The sequence below is a fragment of the Mercenaria mercenaria genome, chromosome 2 (assembly GCF_021730395.1).
Source record: "Mercenaria mercenaria strain notata chromosome 2, MADL_Memer_1, whole genome shotgun sequence".
NCBI classification, from domain to species: domain Eukaryota; kingdom Metazoa; phylum Mollusca; class Bivalvia; order Venerida; family Veneridae; genus Mercenaria; species Mercenaria mercenaria.
Window position 1 is genome coordinate 104,758,758 of NC_069362.1, and position 19,300 is coordinate 104,778,057.

General features: G+C 36.1%; 1 protein-coding gene, 1 long non-coding RNA gene and 2 other non-coding genes across 4 annotated transcripts; all 4 read left to right on the forward strand.

The window, feature by feature from the left end:
- Positions 1 to 974: 974 nt before the first annotated feature.
- On the forward strand, positions 975 to 6,906 carry LOC123564786 (uncharacterized). The gene is made up of 3 exons (XM_053527561.1): positions 975 to 1,297; positions 4,602 to 6,516; positions 6,876 to 6,906. Exons 1-3 carry the CDS (start codon positions 1,261 to 1,263, stop codon positions 6,904 to 6,906), a joined length of 1,983 nt encoding a protein of 660 aa, XP_053383536.1. The 5' UTR covers positions 975 to 1,260.
- Trnag-ucc (transfer RNA glycine (anticodon UCC)) lies at positions 4,131 to 4,202 on the forward strand. Its single transcript has one exon. It is a non-coding gene; the product is annotated as a tRNA-Gly (tRNA).
- Positions 6,907 to 11,763: 4,857 nt separating the features above from the next.
- LOC123522848 (uncharacterized) lies at positions 11,764 to 12,651 on the forward strand. The gene is made up of 2 exons (XR_008369986.1): positions 11,764 to 11,853; positions 12,199 to 12,651. It is a non-coding gene; the product is annotated as an uncharacterized LOC123522848 (long non-coding RNA).
- Positions 12,652 to 17,844: 5,193 nt separating this feature from the next.
- On the forward strand, positions 17,845 to 17,916 carry Trnag-ucc (transfer RNA glycine (anticodon UCC)). The gene has a single exon. It is a non-coding gene; the product is annotated as a tRNA-Gly (tRNA).
- The last annotated feature ends 1,384 nt before the right edge of the window (positions 17,917 to 19,300 follow it).

The window sequence follows — 19,300 nt, forward strand, 5'->3', positions numbered from 1 at the left end:
TTACTGATTTTCGTCTGCATCAGTGATTTCTAGACGAACGGCCACTGGCACTTTTTGACGTCAAAGCTTATGTGACTTTCTATACTGGTCTACATTTGTGGTTAAGTTACCAAAATAATTTAGTTTTTACAACACCTTTCGATTTGGGACACGTCATTTTGTACGCCCGTTTTCGAAAAATGGATGTATTATGAATGGCGTTGCCCGTCAGTCAACATTTCCCGTATCCGGACTCTATGTCACATAATAGCTGCAGCTTTTAAACATTGTGTGCTGCCTAAGAACCGTTCATGCAGGGTCAAAGTAACAGTGACCCGATGAATGAAATGGTTTCCAAACTTAGTCATGAAGTATACTCTGAAAAGCTATGACTTTCAAACTTGACAATAATCGCTGTAGGAAGATTCCTCTGCATCTTGTATTATTTTACTTTTTAGTTCAGTTACTTGTTCTAAGTACCATCTTCCCCTGCCACCCTTCCCCAAGTTTTTATCCGCAGTTTCTTGTGTTTTTAGAACCCCACTCCCTCCTCTTACCATACCAAACCTCAAAATAATTGCTGTTTTCAATGCCCATTTTTGCTGTCCTGTTTGATCGATTCTGCTTGTAAACGAGCCTAGAATGTATATTTAACACTTAAAGCTGTTTTCAGTCATGTTTTTGTAAAAAAAAAAACAATGAGCGTCTGTGAGTAAAATCGAAAAGGGGAACAGTACTTAAGACAGACAGACAGACAGACAGGCTGGGCAAGGCGGGTACGTAACGGCGCGGATAGTTCGTCCGTTAGCAAAAACAAGGATGCTCTTGTTTTGTTTTTTTTTACACAAACATGACTATAAATACATTGGAAACGAAGAACTGTTTATTTATCGGGTCAAGATTATTACTTGAAACAGTTCAGGTACGAGCAAAATACGGAATCGGAGGGAAAATTTATACAGGTATTGAACTTGCGGCTTAACAACTAACACAGCCAATTTTTGACAGCCATACAGTTTACCCTAGAAACCGGCCTCAAACGTTTTGGTCTAAAAAAGCAAATAAAGGTGTCCAAACACTGGAAATATTTTAACCACTACGAATTACATATGGAGAAAAGAATGACGTGACTGACGTCAGAAAAGATGACGTGGTCAAAAGACGTTAGCTCTATAGCGATCGATTAGTTGCACAGTTTCCTGCTGCGTATATGTTCAACAGAGCAAAATTTAAACAATTTAAGCTAAGATGCGACAAAGTAGAGACAAAAGTACGATTTAGATGGGCACCGGAACATTAGAAACGTTGAGCGACATGGGTAAGTAAACTACATTTTGTTCTAAAATTGTGTAGAATTTACGCTATTTATTAGGCCTACTTGTCATGGTGTCTGTTCGAGGAAAAGCCGCTTTGTTCAAACTTGACGTTGAGTGCAGTAACAAATAAAAACTAATTTTTAAACTGCACGCATTTATTAATTTTAAAGGAAAGACCAATGCTATTTTATTGAAATACATTCATCAACCATTTTCTTGGTTTCAGCAAAAATTTTCAAAACATGTCGATGTTATAGAAATAAAACCCGGAGGTTTATAGCTGAAATACATTTTTTCCTGTCAGTCAAGATATCCGGGGGCTATAATGGTGTCTTCAACCCAGGCCACTGATAGAAAATAGAACTCCGCGTTTAAATCTGTGCTCACTTTTAGAACGGATGGGCCTGTTCGTAGATTGTCCAGTATAATAGGTGTTAGTAAGACATAAGCGCCTCCCAACGATTGTTTGAGAGTAAGAAATAGAAACAGAAAAAATGCTAAAAAGTATCATTGACCAATTTACCGCCGAAACTTGCCACTTCTAAAATAGCAACGCCAAATATATACAATGTGGCAAATGGGTCTGGTCCTCCTTAAGAATAATTATGATGCTCCGGTCGCCCAACAAAATTTTCAGAAACCAAATCTTAGCCAAATATCCTACTGAAATCCTTTTTCCCTAAATAGTTCAAATGTTGGGTTGAGTTGTTGTTTAAGCTTGCGGCTCAGGAGGTAACCGAGCCGTTAGTTGCTAGTCTGAGGTAACCGCAATGTAGTCAATTGTGAACGTTTGTGGATGAGGGATGAGTTGATTTAAGGAACTGTCAACGTTTTAGAAATGCGGGGAACAAGTCAGCACTATACTCAGTTCCAAAAGAAAGTGTGCACTTTTTAAGTTTAAATATTTCAAAAAATTCCCCGACGTTTTTGTTTCATTTTTTCATACACTAACTCAGGTATAACTCAAAATCTAAAATGCACACCAATTTGTTTACGAACTGATTTAAATTTTGGTACCAAACAGTATAAGTTTTCATGAAAATAACCGAGAAAAAATAACAGAAAACTAAGTGCACACTTTCTTTTGGAACTGAGTGTATGTCCAAGACTAACAAGTCAGCACTCGGTGTTCTGAACTATTGAGTTCCATACATCAACATGTTGACCCTAAGTTATTCATTCAATGAGATCCCTTTTCGCATAAAACACCTGGGGCTTTTGTGTTTACGTTGGTGCGCATTTTGTGGCCATGCCGATATGTCAAGTCATCACACTATGGTTGCCAATTGTCTTTTTGGTACCTTATATATTAACTTGGTGTTAAAACGTGGTGTCCAACCCATATGTGTGCCCTCCAAGTAGTCGACCCATTCGATTCTGGACAGATGTACTATTTTTTTTAGTTCTGTTTATTTTATTTTTTTTTTTCTAAAGTATTTTTTAAAAAAATACACATTAGCATAGAGTATATTAGTATATCAACATAGATTGTGAGGGTTTCCGTTTTTTGTGCGATAAGTAACAAGTTATATGATTTTAGCTTGCAAGTCTCCGTCAAAATACAAAAAAACCACATGATAACCATGGGTAGTTTTCAGCAACCTTTGTGATAGTATTCCCTCTCTGTGACTACCAAAGACAGTATTTTTGTTCAAAAGCGGTGATGTAGCGTTTAAGGTGTCGGCCGCCCAGCCCAGAGGTCGTGGGTTCATGCCACATTGGGATCACAACAACACCCTTTCACATGTTTCCAGAAAGCGGACTCGAGTATGATACAAATCAGCTCCAAGCGTTCAACAAAATCGAGCTAAAACAAATTTGTACAAACTTACTAAAATTAATATTTCGATGATTGACAGATAATCCACAGAAATGTATGGATTGACCGCATCGAGTCTTTTCTGGCCCCGTGACACTGGTATTGCACGGCCTAATAAAATCAGTTTCTCTTATATATTCAGGCTTGTGGTTATCTATGTTTTGAGAAGAAAACTGGCATAAATATGAAACTTTGAATAGCCTTATTGGAGTTCTCTCCTTCGAACAAAATACAGCTTCGGGAGTATTGGAACTCATTCGCAATGGGCGTATTTGTTTGGTCAATAATCAAGCTTCCTGGACCCAAAAATAAATCCAGCACCCATTTACTTTAGTACTCTAAATCAATATTTATCATATTTTTATCATATATTATCATTATTGACCAAATAAAGGTGCCGTATGCCTATGGTTGACTTGGGATAAAATTCATCCAACGTACAGATAAGCTAAAAATGAAAACTCCATAGCGAAATATATATTTTCATAGTGAAATACTGGTCCCGTTCAAACTATTTATGATATATGGAATATATATAGGTATTCAGTCTCATTTTGGCTTGACTTGTGAGAGGCATTTATTTATTTAATATCGATAAAAATAGATGCAGTTTTTTTTTATCACATGTGCGATAAGCATGTGCATTAGAATAAAGGGTTGGTCCATTTAGCCACTAGACTGATAATAAAGCTATTTCTACATTTTCCCCCATTTTTGTCTAATCCCATTTCGTAGAGATAAAAGCCAGTCTATTTTAGATATTTTCACTGAGGAATGATGTTAAAATTATCGATACAGGGTATAGACTGGCTGACAGTTCATTAAACCATTAAAATGTTGTCTATCATGCGCTGTGCTTTATGAGTGTTGATTTGAAGTATCTTTACGTAAACGTATTCGAAAACCTACGATCAATAAAATCTTATTTAACTTATGAGTCATGACCTACTGATCTGGTTACACAAAGTTAACAGAGTTGTCAATTGGTTGTTTTCATGGTGCATGATTAATCGTCTGCATCGGTGGTGTAAAGGTCAGCATGGTTGCCTTCCAAGCAGTCGATCCGGGTTCGATTCCCGGCCGATGCACATACTTTTTTTTTTTTATTGTGTATGTATTTTTTCAAGCATTGTGATATTATATAAAATTATATGTATGATAGACAGAGCATATTAAAATAAAATAGCGAAACCCTATTTCTTTCAAGAACCTAAACAAACAGTATTGTGATTTAGGTTTAAACTACAAACATAATACACTTACTATAAGTAAACAATGTTTACTGTTATGTATAGTGAATATGTAATGCCGCTAAAAATCGAAGTTTTTAACAAATGCAGAATTACTAAATCAACACTCTCACTTTATTTTAAAAGTCATATGTAGCCTACCAATCATTAAAAATGTAAATAGTCTTTCGTACTTCATGAAAGGATGTCAGATCTTGTATTAATTATTATTGATAACATTTTTTTGGTATATTTCAGACTCGACCTCCATACTTCCTACATTGGATAGGAACTTGACCGAGGGGCTCTTGTGGTCAAGCAATGGTGACATTATTGCAAACACAGATGGCGCTGGGGATTGTAATACACAGAAACTGGTAAAACTCGAGGGCGTTGTAGACACCAGTGAAGACACGAAAGCTGATGATCTTTCCCATGGAGGTTTAACAGTTGCGGAACGATTTGTCAGTATACTTGATAAGAGAAGGCAGAAGAGGAAAGTTGAAGAAGACATCGAAGTTGAATGGAAACCATCTATAAAGCCTGATGTGGAAACCGTAGCCAGTCGTGTAGACAGTCTAATTAGCAAACTAAAGAGACAGCTTAATGAAGAAAAGCAGACCAGATCGACTGTCGTAAAATCAAATTATTCCCAGTTTTCCAACGGTGTGGACGCATTTCTGAGATATCATGAGAAACCAAGAGCTGACATTCAATTTTCAGAAGATGATGGAATCACAGAAGGCGAGGGCTTATACAGTTTCGCTGTAAGACCGTCAAAGATAAGGAAAAGAAAGAAAGATACTTTTGACGTTCAAGAAAATTCCAACATCTTTAAAATGGCTCCTAGTGAATATCTTGGAACAACTCCTGAACACAGTGGTGATGAGTTTAAAAAGGAACTGAAATGTAGAAACTCACTTTCTATCAAGCAGCATGGCGATAAATCAGGCGATGTGTTCAAGCACGATGTGTACTTGACCGGCAGTAACCCAACAATTGATGAGGCTTTCAACTTATCAACACCGCTGCTGTACAAGCAACCGCCGACCAAAGCTAAGATCAGACAGATGTTATCTACAACTGACACCATTCAAACTGCTGTAACGGTCAACGGATGCATTATACAGCAGAATAAAAAGAGATTGACATTCCAAGAAACCATGCCTTTTTTCAACTTGACTGTCACACCGCCAAACATCTACATTCACGCCATGGCTTCTTATAAAATTCAACCATGCGGAGCAGTTATCGGTCTTGTGAATCCCAGAAGGCTCGAGTACAACAGATGTAAGCAAATCTGCGACCATGCCATGCATTCGATCATGAGGTTTGCTATAAGTGCGGAAATCTATGGCCGCAATATACCTCAGATCTACAAGAAATCCGATACAACACTACACCCGGAAAGATGTATCTGGCCGCAGAACAAAAGTTGTGGAAAAAATACCGACATGGCCAGAAAGGTATGGTCAATAGTAGCTCTATTAGACACAATATCACCAAACGAAGAAATCTACGGTCACACTGGACCTCCACTCTCCAACCTGATAACACAGAAGGACGTCTATCATAATATGATATCACTTATTCGAGCCTATCCAAAGTTTGAGAAAACGTACACAGACATGATTTGCAAGATATCATTACCAGAAATGACCAAGTTTGAAGCTATAATCCAATACACGCTCTCAGCTAAAGAAGACTACCAACTTACGGAAACTACAATCGGTGACATGTTAGTAGCTGATAAAATGTTCGACCGCAAGGTACATCCGATCTATGCAACTAATCGAAACACTGATGTACAAAAGTTCTACAGAAGTGTCTCTTTGAACTTAAAGGCCACGTTTTCCGAGGACATGTATGATCAAGTGGTGCTCCCAATCTTCGAAACTCCTGTATCTAGAGAAATACATGACCGCACCGTTTCTCCTATCAGTTTTAGAACACCAAAAGAAGTGCATCTTGTACATGATCACGTAATATTTCCAATCAACGAGTTCCATAATACTGGCAACATCAACGACGACATGGAAACAACATCCAGCAACGACTCGACTTCGGATGAACTTCATGATCCGCCAATGCACAACACCACGATACACGAGTTAGACGATGATGGTCCATTCGGGATTATGTCTGTCTACTGTAACAGCGAATTGCATTCCATGTAAGATTTATTTTACTTTATAAGGATTTCTAGGTACGAAAATAAAGGTTGATTTATATTTACTAGTAACAGTTTAATAAGAAAATGGTTAGTACTTATACTGAGCAGACTGTGCTATCTTGTAAGCTGTTAATGTTACTAAACAGAGCTGATATTCACTTGCACATTTTTATTTTTGGCATTTGTAAGTTAACTTCAGATTTTCGTAAAATTTGTATATATACTTTTAATGTCAATTTCAATTTAGTGTTGTTGTATTTATATTTCGTGAAAGTGCCAAATTACAGCGTACATCGCAACCTTAGCTTTAAAATGTTTGATAAAGAATTTACTGTTATTTGTGTGTCTCTGTTTTACAGGTATGACAAGGTGTCAGAGGCAGAGAGGTAATTGCACAGACAGAAAAGAAAAACATGTAATGGATATTTATCATTCATTGATGAAAATGTAGTTGTTGAATAAATAGACTACTGTATAATTGAATACTTTCTTCCTGTATCTATAAGCACCGCCCCACGCGGAAAAATGCATACTTACTAAGTATAGTTTGTCCAGGCGAACATTTACTGTTCAATACAACAAATTTTAGTCATGTACTGAAAACCTTTCTGGATTTCTGAATGACACGCACTAAACTGTTCTGCGTCCTCCTATCAATAAGTTGCAAAATCCTTTCTCCTGCTTTGGTATTTGCCAGTCCATCACACTTGCGTCAAATTAAAGATTGTAAGTACTCTTAAGCATTAAGGTGTAATTATGGTAATTTGGTTTTACATTGTATTGGCAAAAATACTGCCAATATCATAATAATGTGTGGAAGTTATCTTACCTCTATATTATACGCAATTTTTATATAAATTAGCAATCGTAAACGCGCAACCATTGCTTTACTAGAATATAACATGACGGGAGACAAAAAAGGATTAAGCAAATACGTGCGTGCATGCGTGCGCGCGTGTGTGTGTGCCGTCTTAATACCCCGTCTATGCCAACTTTCACTTGCGTTTTCAGCCCAGGACTGTTCGGAAAACAGATTATTACTTCTACTGTGCAGACTGTGATATCTTGTAACTGAACAGAGCTGAAATTTGTATATATACTTTTAATGTCAATTTCAATTTAGTGTTGTTGTATTTATATTTCGTGAAAGTGCCAAATTACAGCGTACATCGCAATCTTAGCTTAGTTGTTAACGAATGTTGCTGTCTAAAGCTTTTCTTCTCATTATCTTGGATTATGCCTTGACCTATGGTCCACAAACTTAAGTATATTTGCCATGGTCAGTACAAGACCCCTATTCATTTTGAAGTCATAAGGTCAAAGGTAAAGGTTCCCTGCCTGTATTCATTTAACCTGGAACGGACGAACGGAAAATATTCAATGTGCCATCATGGTAGAAAGTTTATATTGATGACAATGCATGCAGTTTCATTACAACAGGTGCAAAAGCAAAGATAGAGCAAAGAGGAAATTCAGCCATTAAAGTGGGACTAATATTTTACCTCTACAAATAAGTATAAGTAATGTGTAAAACGTCACTGACGTCAGAAAAAGATGACGTATTCAAAAGACGTAAGCTCTATAAAGATCAATAAGTTACAATAGTTTCCTGTTGCGTATACATTCAACAGAGCAAAATTTTAAAAGTTTAAGAAGAAATGCGACAAAGTAGAGACAAAAATTCGATTTAAATGGGCACTGGAACTTTAGAAACGTTGAGCGATATGGGTAAGTAAACTACATATAAGAAATATGTGGGACACGGGTTCAACGTCGCAAAGTGAAACAATTTCAGTATAGGACATTTCAGACAAATGCTCCGTAAACTTTCAAAAGACGTAAGCTCCCCAGCAAACACACGACGTCGCAAAGACGTCTTTTTATAGTTGTTTTGGGGTCGCGACGTCGGTGACCAGAATCAGACGTTGTTCCAACGACTTTACACAGACCAAAGTCCGACGTCGCTATCCCGACGTTGTTCCAACGGCTTTACAGCGACCAAATCCGACGTCGCTAATTCCGACGTTGTTCCAACGGCTTTACAGCGACCAAAATCCGACATCGCTATTCCGACGTTGTAAAAACGTTGGAACAACGTCATTAGATCTACTGAAACTTTAAACTATTTCAAGCTGCAAAAATAATTTCATTGCGTGAATACTTTATTGCATATTTGTCGTTTAGCGCTATTCGTCATGTCGTGAGGTTAGTAACATTAACCATCTAACATTAACTCGAAAGAGTTCCGTCCCATGATTTCCGACATGTGTTCGAAATTGACCAATCAAAACAGGTCTAGCTCACGTGCCTTTTTGCCCTCGTTCATGTTGTTGATCGGAGTTTTGAAAATTCGTGGAAGTATTTAAAAAGCGCCCTGTACAGATTATATGTCAAATCATGGCTTCTCCACCTGTAAGTATGTTGTTAGTTTTTACAGCAGTTATTTTTTGTCATGACGTTTTTAAAACTGTTGAAGTTATAGCTATAACTTATATTGTCATATATTTTCGCGGTAGGCCTATTACCGGTAATTTGTATGTTGACATTGTTGTGCTGCATGAGGATAAATTAATAATTATGCATTTTAGGCTAGAAATGGACTTACTTAAAATATCTTGCATGCGATGAAGATCAGACTTTCAACATTTTGCAGTCTTTTGCTGTTTACAGTGCAAAAAATAGTTAGCACTTTCCATAAATTATAAAGGTTTTGACAAAGGGTTTTTAGTTTATAAATTCACGTATGCTTAGTGTCTAACAGTTACATGCCATTTGTATGTTGATATCTGTCACCAAACAGCATGACTTGTTGGAAGCGGCTAGGGGTGTGGTAGTCAAACTAATTTTATGCGGGTCATGATATAGGACTAGACTAGATGGTGTTTGTAAACAAATCTGTTGTAGTTTCTATTTTTAGAACTGATAAGACAGTGAGCGGCTAGACGTCCATGTTTTTTTTTTTGTAAACAGTGATGTTTTTCTAACTGCATCAATATTCTTAAAACACAGATTCTATCAATATTTTTTTTTATCAATTCTGATCAAAATTCTATCAAGCCACCAAAAGTCTGTATATGAAAAAAGTCCCTGCCCATCCCCCCTTCTGCATAATAACGTGCAATGCATTCACACGCCATCCACCATACAACAAGAAAATTTAACAGAAGTGCCATCCATTATCTAAAGGCAACAGAAATATAGCCGGAACTATGCTTACTTGTCGCTGTCACCATATTGACTAACATAAAATCAACAGTTTTTACATTTTGTTTGTAGTCAAAGCCATTGCGTGACGTCACATGTTTTAGAGATTTCCTGAAAGAAATCGTGCCAAATAAGTTTAGACATGTTGAGACAGCGACAGTCAAGTTATCACACTGTCCCGAAACATCCTGTTACGTTGTATTTGGACATCTCCATATAATATAATTTATTATACTGCTTCACATTCGTTTGATGCCTGATGATTCTCTTCAGAAGTAACATAATAGTCCAACTAATTTGATGCAACCTAGGAAATGTTGGGATAATTCTTTTCATATGGGCAGTATCCCCACTTGCGTCAAACACTCGAAAGACCAAAATAGTTGAAGCAATTTCCGATGAAATTTTCATCGCTGCCAACGCTTTACATGCTATAGGTTTAAATGCCAATTATTTTCAAACATTAGTCTTAAATTCAAATAAACTTACATGTATTGAACGGGGATTCAATTTCTCAATGATTTATGCCAAAATTATCAAATAATATCCAAAATTACTTATTTTCTGGTGATTTAAATGTATGTATGTACTGTACACGATTAAAGTTTACCGTGTCTCTACATGCAAATATGCGAAAACGCAAAACCAATAACTTTACATGACTGTGTACTGTGATTTATATTCCATTATTTTGGTCCTTCAAAGTTTTGACGTTTAGATTGCCCGTCACAAATATAAAACAATCTGAACGGCGAATTATTTTGACTAGTAACATATATGCCTCGTGCAGAAAACCTAGGATCTGTTTTACAAAGACTTTGGTATGTCTGAGTTTAGTCAGGCATAAGTTTTCATTAACCTTTACCCTGCTAGGTTTCTAAAATGAACTGATCCATCGTTCAGTTTGGACAGTACCATCTGTTTTTCGAAGGGGTGTTCACTGAAAATTTACTGACTGAATAGCGAACAGTGCAGACCATGATCTGCCTGCACAGATGTGCAGGCTGATCTTGGTCTGCACTGGTCGCAAAGGCAGAATCACTTGTTGCTATTAGGCTAAAGGTTAACCGTAAATTAGTTGTGAAACTGATTCAAGGTTGTTTACATCTAAAATGCAAGACAGTAAATTCTCAAAATTTATTTTATGCATGGGTGTACTACTGTTGTGTGTGCTTAAAATGTAGATTATTACAAAGTAGCTCTAATTTGAAATTTTTTGCTGTTGACAGGTTTCCATGTTGTCTGCTGTTGGAAGAACATCTATGAGGGACTGTGAATAGAATCTTTTATCTTCTGCTTATATACAACACTTACTCATGGGCCAGTGGCACAATTTCTAGCTGTACAAGGAATCATGGTGTTTGATAAGTAAGTAATATTGGAATAAAGTTTCCATAAATTTATTACCTGTTTTTTACTTCCTCTTGAATAAAATATGCGTGAACTTAACTGAAACTCATCTGAATCGTGTTTCACAAGCATTTTTGTGCATGTTTTAAATTTAGAAGAATACTTTAAGAGAATGAAAAATAATAATTATGCAAGAGTTGTATTTGTCTTGTGTCAAGTTTTTGTTGAACCCACTTACGGTGAGCTCGATATAGTCGACACTTTCGATGTATGTGCTTGTGTCTGTCTGATTTTGTCCGGACCATAACTTATACATGCATGAACCAATCTTGTTTATATTTGGTATGAATGTTTACCTAAGTGAGAAGGTGTGCCATGCGTAAACCCCATGTTCCTGTCTCAAAGGTCAAGGTCACAGTTAAGAGGCCTACGGTCATACTGAAGTTTGTCCAGAGCAGTTCTTCTTCATGCATGGTGGGATTTTGATGTAACTTGGCATGAATGTTTACCATTATGAGACGGAGTGTCCTGCGCAAGAACCAGGTCCCTAGGTCCAAGGTCCACCTGACAGCTGGCGGCTCAACACTCTGCTCCTTGGCATACTTGTCTTATTGATTTAATTTTTAGTGATATAGATTCAAATTGTACCTTTTTTATTAACTTTTTATCACCAAATTCATTCTGTTTCACAGGGTTTATGACAATGAAACTAATGACCATGTTAACATCAGAGGAAAAGCAAACTGGGAGAAGAAAGGACAACATTGTTTTCGATCTTGAAGGGTAAATATTTAAGAAATGATATTTGATCATACTTACGTGAGAATGGTGTTAGTAAGAATAGAAATTCTAGCATTTGAATGAACCCGTCCAATGTATTCAGGGCTCCAGAAATTTTGAAAACTCAGTATGTCCGAAATGAATTCACGACATCGGCGCTATTCCACCCACTGTATTACCGTATAAACTTTGTGATAAAGTAAAGAAATTAGTATGTCATGCATTAAAAATGATACACCGTCACCTTACCATACATTTAACTTTATACATAATTCTAATATGTGTGATCATCTTCTAGTTTTTAACAAAACGTTTAAGTTTACATGTGTGTTAAAATGTATATTTCAGCCTGCGTAGACATAGGACCAGGAAGGGGAGCTAGGAGTGGGAGAAGTGCCTGTGACTGATATATGCACTATCAGATAGAAATCCAGTTCAAAAGGAAATCTGAAATAGTGAAATAGCAGAAATCATGACTTACATACTGTGTAATCTGCTCTAAAACACAAACATTTGAATTTAAAATGTGTTAAATGCAAAACAGTTCTACTTACAAAATGAATCTTTCAGTAAATTCTAAATGCAGCTGAAAAGTGATATACATGAAATGTGTGAAAACAGTGCAAGTTAAGTTTGATTTTTTGTTGTATACAAAACTGAAGAACTTGTATCCAATTCATTTTCTGGATGCACAGTGTTATTGGAATTTTTTTCAGATAATTTAAAATTCTACAAGGTGAAGATATTTCAAATAGTATCTCGAGAAAAAAAGTTTGCACAATGAATTGTTTTTCAAAAATTTGCAGTTGTTTGTTCATTGTTTTGCCAGTCCATTACACTTAAACTTTACTTTATTTATTCTTAATATTTTTGTGAATGGATTAGATTACTCATTCACAAGGCAAAATCAAGAATTTGTTGGTTAAGGTTAATGTTGTCTCAAGCTAAGTGATGGGCAGACTTTATCCATTTGTAGTGATTTTGAGAATAATTAAAATAATTTGTCACATAAATCAATATTAAATGACCTGGCTGAAAGTTATATATGAAAAAAAATGTATTTTGTTTAGATTGTTCTACATAGAACTTTTTTGCAAGATTTTTTATTAAAATCATTTTCGGAAACTGCATAAAAGACGCCGCAATTGGACCTTTATAACTTTACTATTTGAACTATAAGAATAGCTATCCTACTCGATACGGCATCAGCTTTGCGTCACACCTTGGTAAGTTTTTGGTACCAGTTTACATTTTGGCAAAACCTTCGGGGATAAAGGTTTGAAACTTTCAACACTTGTTATCATCACCATATCCAATTTTAGGCAAGGGCACATAACTCTATCAAGGACTTTTGCTGAATTAGGGTACCTTTTATTTCCTACTAGTTCATATTTTGTGTAAACTGTTTGACATATGACATTGAAACTTTTATCACTGATTATTATTATACCATAGTCTGTATCTGTAGGTAAGAGTACATAACTCTTACAAGTATTTTGGCTAAATTATGACTCTTTTTGGACTTGGAAATTGGTACAATTTCTTACCAGTCCATGTTTTGTGAAAACTGTTTGATGTGTGGCTTTGAAACTTTGAACACTTGTTTATTATATGATCGCCATCTGTAAGTAAGTGTTCATAACTCTGTCAACTATTTTGGCTGAATTATGGCCTTTTTGTACTTAGAAATTGGTTCAGTTTGCGTACAAGTACGTGTTTGTCAAAACTATTTGACATATGGCTTTGAAACTTTGAACACTTACTTACTTACTATCATGATTTCCATCTGTAGGCAAGAGCAGATAACTCTGTCAACGAGTTTTGGATAAATTATGGTCTTTTTTGGAGTTGGAAATTGGTTCAGTCAAACTTATTGGAATGATTAAGCAAGATATTCCATTAAATAACAATAAATCTTGTGCAGAATGTAGTATACTAAATTTGAAATATTGCAGAAAATTTACATTCCTGTTGCATTTTTACCAATATCTAAATTTTATTCTCAACCGTTTTAGATCACATTTCTGTGTTAAATACACATTCTCTGCTAAACTTTTTGAAAGGAAGATGTTGAAAAATTTCACCCAAACTGTGGGTGAGTAACTTTAAGATTTTAGCTAGACTGTACAAACTATATGCAGAGCTATCCTACTTGTTTTCTGTCAGCATCTAAGATCAGATTTCACAGACCGAAGTGTGGTATCGAACCAGTATTTCTTGAATTATTTAAAGGAATTTTAGGCAGTTTCACTCATTTATGGCTATTATTCAATGCTTTTTGTTCAAACATAAAGTAATTGTGTAGGGATAACGCATGTTTTTCGTGCTACAACATCTCCAGAATCCCGAGGGATTGGTTGGTACCCAAGCCAGGTACCAATGATTCCCGAGGGATTCTGTAGATGTTATAACACGAAAATAACATGCGCTAACGCTATTCTGGCATAAAACGCAAAACCAAGTAAATGAATATATTGTCCCTCAACGTCATTAAATTCCCATGAAATGCGCGGTAAAGTTTGTTTTATCACGTTCACGTCATTTCCTTTTGAATTATTCGTTTTGGGGCCGTATTACGTTTACGCTTTGCCACGGAACGCACATAAATAAAAAGGTGTTACAACAGCATGTGAGCGCGAGAATCTCTCTGTTAATACACGTTTTCTCTCCTGTTAAGACACCCCCGAAAAGTGACAATAACAGCAGTTTTATGCTAGAATTCAAGATAATGTTTCTTCACTTAGTATCAAGTTTTAAAATAGTTAAACATGCTGCTTCTATGACAGCTCTTGTTTTTATATGCTATGACACTTTATTACATTCAAGCAAAATGGTTGCCCATTTCCACAAGTGTTTATCGTTGTATTCATTGATAAAATATTTTGTTAAAAAGCTATTGAATAGTCGATTGACTGTTGCTGTCCCTGAACAGCTCTTTTTACAGATTACATGCATCAACAAAATTTATTTTTGATTGAATGGTATATGCACTTTTTAATAAAAACATTTCAGTTGAATCATATTCAGTATGTTTTCTTACTAGACCCAGTATGTTATGATACGTCTTGTGACTATTCTATTATTCAGTACACTTTTGTTTAAAACCATAGACTGTTGGGGTTTTTTTTATGCTTTTAGAAGAAACAGCATTGAGAAAAGATGTCATTCAAATGTAAAAAATACATCTTTCCAAAGTTGTGAAAAATATGTAGTTCCAACACTGCAGAAGACGTCAAAACACCTTTCACAATCAAAGAAAAAACTGCATCTTTCAGACGTTGTGAAAAAGACGTCTTTCCAAGGTGGCAAAAAAGACGTCAACGCACCTTTCATTATCAACCAAAAAACAACGTTTGTCCAACGTTGTGAAAAAGACGTCTTTCCAACGTTGTGAAAAAGACGTCAACACACCTTTCATTATCAACCAAATAACAACGTCTTTCCAACGTTGTGGACAAGACGTCTTTCCAACGTTGCAAAAAAGACGTCTTTCCAACGTTGTGACAAGACGTCAACGCACCTTTCATTATCAACCAAAAAACAACGTTGTTACAACGTCAGGAAAAGACGTCATAACAACGTTGTAACAACGTGGTGTGTTTGCTGGGTCTATAGAGATCAATATGTTACAAACGTTTCCTGTTGCGTATACATCCAACAGAGCAAAATTTAAACAGTTTAATTAAGCTAAATGCAACAAAGAAGAATTAAATCTACCATGTAGATGGACTTTTGAATGTTAGAAACGTTGAGCGACATGAGTAAGTAAAATATGAATTATTTTCTTCTAAAATTATGAAAACTTTCGCTAGTGGAGCTACCTGCTTTTCGTGATGTCTGCCTATCCTTGCACAAGGAATTTGCATTAAGGTTGTGAGAGGGCAACGTACTGTGAACTGTCAATTAGACATTAAACTACAGGCATTTATACATTTTTTTAAAGTTGCTTCTGAAAGAAAGTGTTATAGAAAACTTAATTGTATTTAACTACCAGTTTCTCTGCCATACGCGCATAAGCTTGTCAATAGTACAGTAGGGCGTTGTTAACAAACATAATGATAACAGTTACTGTCAGACGAGAAATCCGGGAATGTAAATATTACTGAGCCTCTAAAAACCAATGGGTGTATTTGCAGACCCACATTGTATCGCACCCGTCCCGTGTGTCTAAATCAGTCTATCCAGCTTATTTGCACCCGTCAGATAGATCATCTAAGCATCTCCCAACGATCGTTCGTGAGTAAAAAGTAGAAATAGAAAAAGAAACGCTAAAAAGTATCCAATATGTGCAGCACACGTTGGAAAAATGGTCCTTTAACGACAATAATTTCATATAACGCACAAAATTGTTCACCTACATAAAACCTATTTTATTTTTTACATTTTCCTCTAAGTAAAAAACAAATAAGCATTCATGCAAGGATCGCTGTCCAACCCCTCCCCCCCCCCCCCCACCAATTGACAGAAGTAACGCACGTATTTAGATAATTTTAATATCACCTTACAGATCTAAAACAACTCGAATAAATAGTAATTCTCTCTCTCTCTCTCTCTCTCTCTCTCTCTGCTATTACGAGCACGTGGATGCAAAAACCCTGGGGGTCAGCCCCACACCCCATGCCAACTGTCAGCCAATACCTTTCAGCCTGTTACACTTTCAATGGAGAAGTTTTAAATATGCTGAAATAGTTACGAAACACGTTTTATATTCGAGACCTGTGTTCAGCATGTTTATAAATGTTGAAAGATATTGGCAGGGTCAGGGGATGAGAGTGGGGCTGACACCAATTAATGTGTCTGTGCGTGGATGTGTCGGATATCAAAACACATTGAGTTAATTTCCGTAACAAATACCACCTGGGGCCATTTATGTTTACGTTTGTGCGCATTTTACGGCCTAGTTGAGTTGTAAATTTTTCAAACTATGTGGTTGTCAATTATCTTGTATTGTTTATAATATATTAACTTTGTGTTATAACGTGTTGTCCAACGCATTTGAATGCTTTCAAAGTAGTCGATCATGGTTCGAATCCCATCAAATGCACTATTTGTCTTCTCGTACATTTTTTTCTTTACAAAAAAAAAATCAGAAAAAGTTCATTTTCGAAAAGCACACATCAACATAGAGGTATGTCAACATAGAGATATGAAGTAAGGTTTTCCATATGAGTATGTGTGCCTCCCTCTCCATCCGGCCCCCAGGTTTCAGTTTTTCTTAGTCCATATTGTGTCCAATATTTTTATGCATGAATTTTTATCCAGAATCTGTCACTGATTGATAGGTGATCTACAAAAATGTTTCATTTTGCTATGGTTTGTCAAAATAAAATTCATCACATACATGCATATGCGAGCATTTTCAGACCCCGTAACATTGATATTGCATGGCCTTGAATTAGCCTAAAGGCTCGAGTATTGGACCTGGGATGTGGGATGTAAAAATATGATAACATCTGCTTTCATCCAACATATGTTTCATCTCAGATCAACCCAAACTGTAAAATACTTGTGAAATATAAACCTATTTTATATGATACTAGTATTTCCATAGCCTTATAATATAGAACATAAATATTTTTCCATTTTTGGCTTGATTTGTGAGAGGCCTTACTTACATTTCGTTTTTGTTTGCTTTGTTTGTGATTATAAACAACAGATCAGACTGATGTTTAAAAATATGCCTTTTCATCCCAGGAGCGATACATACGTCTGTGCATTAGCATGAAGGTTTGGTTAATTTTATATAATTATTGCACGTATTGCTCATTCAGAAGCTCTGTTATGCGCTGTGCAATATGAAGCATTTTTTAATATGTTGATTTGAAGTATCTCTATACGTGTTTTTAGCTTTGATTGTGAGTATCCGCGGGCTTTATGATTTACATTGTTCAGTAAAGAGTTTAAGATGATTTATCTTATCTTGAACTTACTTATATAGGTTAATTTGTATGGTACACAAATAAGAGAGTTGTCAATGTCCTCGAAAATACATCTGCATCGGTGGTGTAAAGGTCAGCATGGTTGCCTTCCAAGCAGTCGATCCGGGTTCGATTCCCGGCCGATGCACATAATTTTTATTTGTAAGATTGTGTTATTAAACCGTGCGCTATTACTTTAGTGCTATGACAGATATCTGATTACTACATCAGAGTAAGAAAGCCAAACCCTATTTTTTTCCAATATTTGATCTTTAGATTATTATGATTATTATTGATTATTATTATTATTATTATTATTATTATTATAAATATACAATATTGTGTTTCAAGTTTAAGATGCTATAGATACTAATACACGTATTTAAGTACACATTGAATAGTGAGTATGAAATGCCACTATCAAGTCACATGTACCAATCATTAAAAATATAAATAGTCTTTTGTACTTCGTATTGTTGATCCATGTGGAGTAACAAAATGAGGATGCCCTAGCTAGGCTAAATACATCATCATCATCATCATATCACATTAGATGCGAACAACACTTAAGACTGATTCAACCTCTATACCGCATATCCACGATAGCCGGGAATTCTACCGATATTAAGCTCTCCGGGTTAAGCCCTGACGACCTTATTGCAGCCTATGCTGGCGTTGGGGATGGCCATACCGAGAAACTTGTAAAACTCGATGGCATTGTAGACAGCGATAAGGCAGTAAAAGCTTGTTATCCTTCCAACGAAGAGTTTGCAGTTTCGGACCGATTTGTCAGTATACTTGATAAGAGAAGACTGAAGAGGAAAGTAGAAGAAGAAAGCAAAGTTGAATGGCAACCATTTATAAAGCCTGATGTCGAAACCATAGCTAGTCGTGTAGACAGTCTAATTAGCAAACTTAAGAGACAGTTTAATGAAGAAAGGCAGCCAAAAACTCATTTTATTAAATCAAGTTGCTTTCAGTTTTCGAACGGTGTGGACGCATTTCTGAGTTATCACGAGAAACCAAGCGCTGACATTCAATATTCAGAAGATGATGGAGTAGTACAAGGCGAGGGCTTATACAGTTTCGCTGTAAGACCCTCGAGAATAAGGAAAATAAGAAAAGATAATTTTGGTATTCAAGAAAAAAAACCGGCTAGTAAAATTCCCGGGACAACTTATGAAGACAGTTTTGATTCGTGTGAAAAGCAGTGAAGTGTGGAAACACTCTTTCTACCATGGAAGGCGTACACATATATCAGGCAGTGTGTTCAAACACGAGATTTTTATGACGGATAGTAACCAAACAGTTAAACAGGCTTTCACCTTACCGACACCGTTGCTCTACAAGCAATCATCGACCAAAGCTATGATAAGGCATATGGTTACTCCTACCGACACAATTCCAACAGCTGCAACAGTCAATGAATGTATTGTACAACTGAATAACAGGAATTTTACATTTCAAGAAACCGTGCCTTTTATCACTCTGATTGCCGCACCATTAAACGTCTACATTCACGCGATGGTTCC

What these genes read in the sequence shown, in the direction of transcription:
- LOC123564786 (XM_053527561.1), top strand. Translation starts at nt 1,261, where the DNA reads ATGGGCACCGGAACATTAGAAACGTTGAGCGACATGG. An exon ending in AGAAACGTTGAGCGACATGG is followed by an intron (nt 1,298 to 4,601) that starts GTAAGTAAACTA and finishes GGTATATTTCAG; the next exon opens with ACTCGACCTCCATACTTCCT. An exon ending in AACAGCGAATTGCATTCCAT is followed by an intron (nt 6,517 to 6,875) that starts GTAAGATTTATT and finishes TCTGTTTTACAG; the next exon opens with GTATGACAAGGTGTCAGAGG.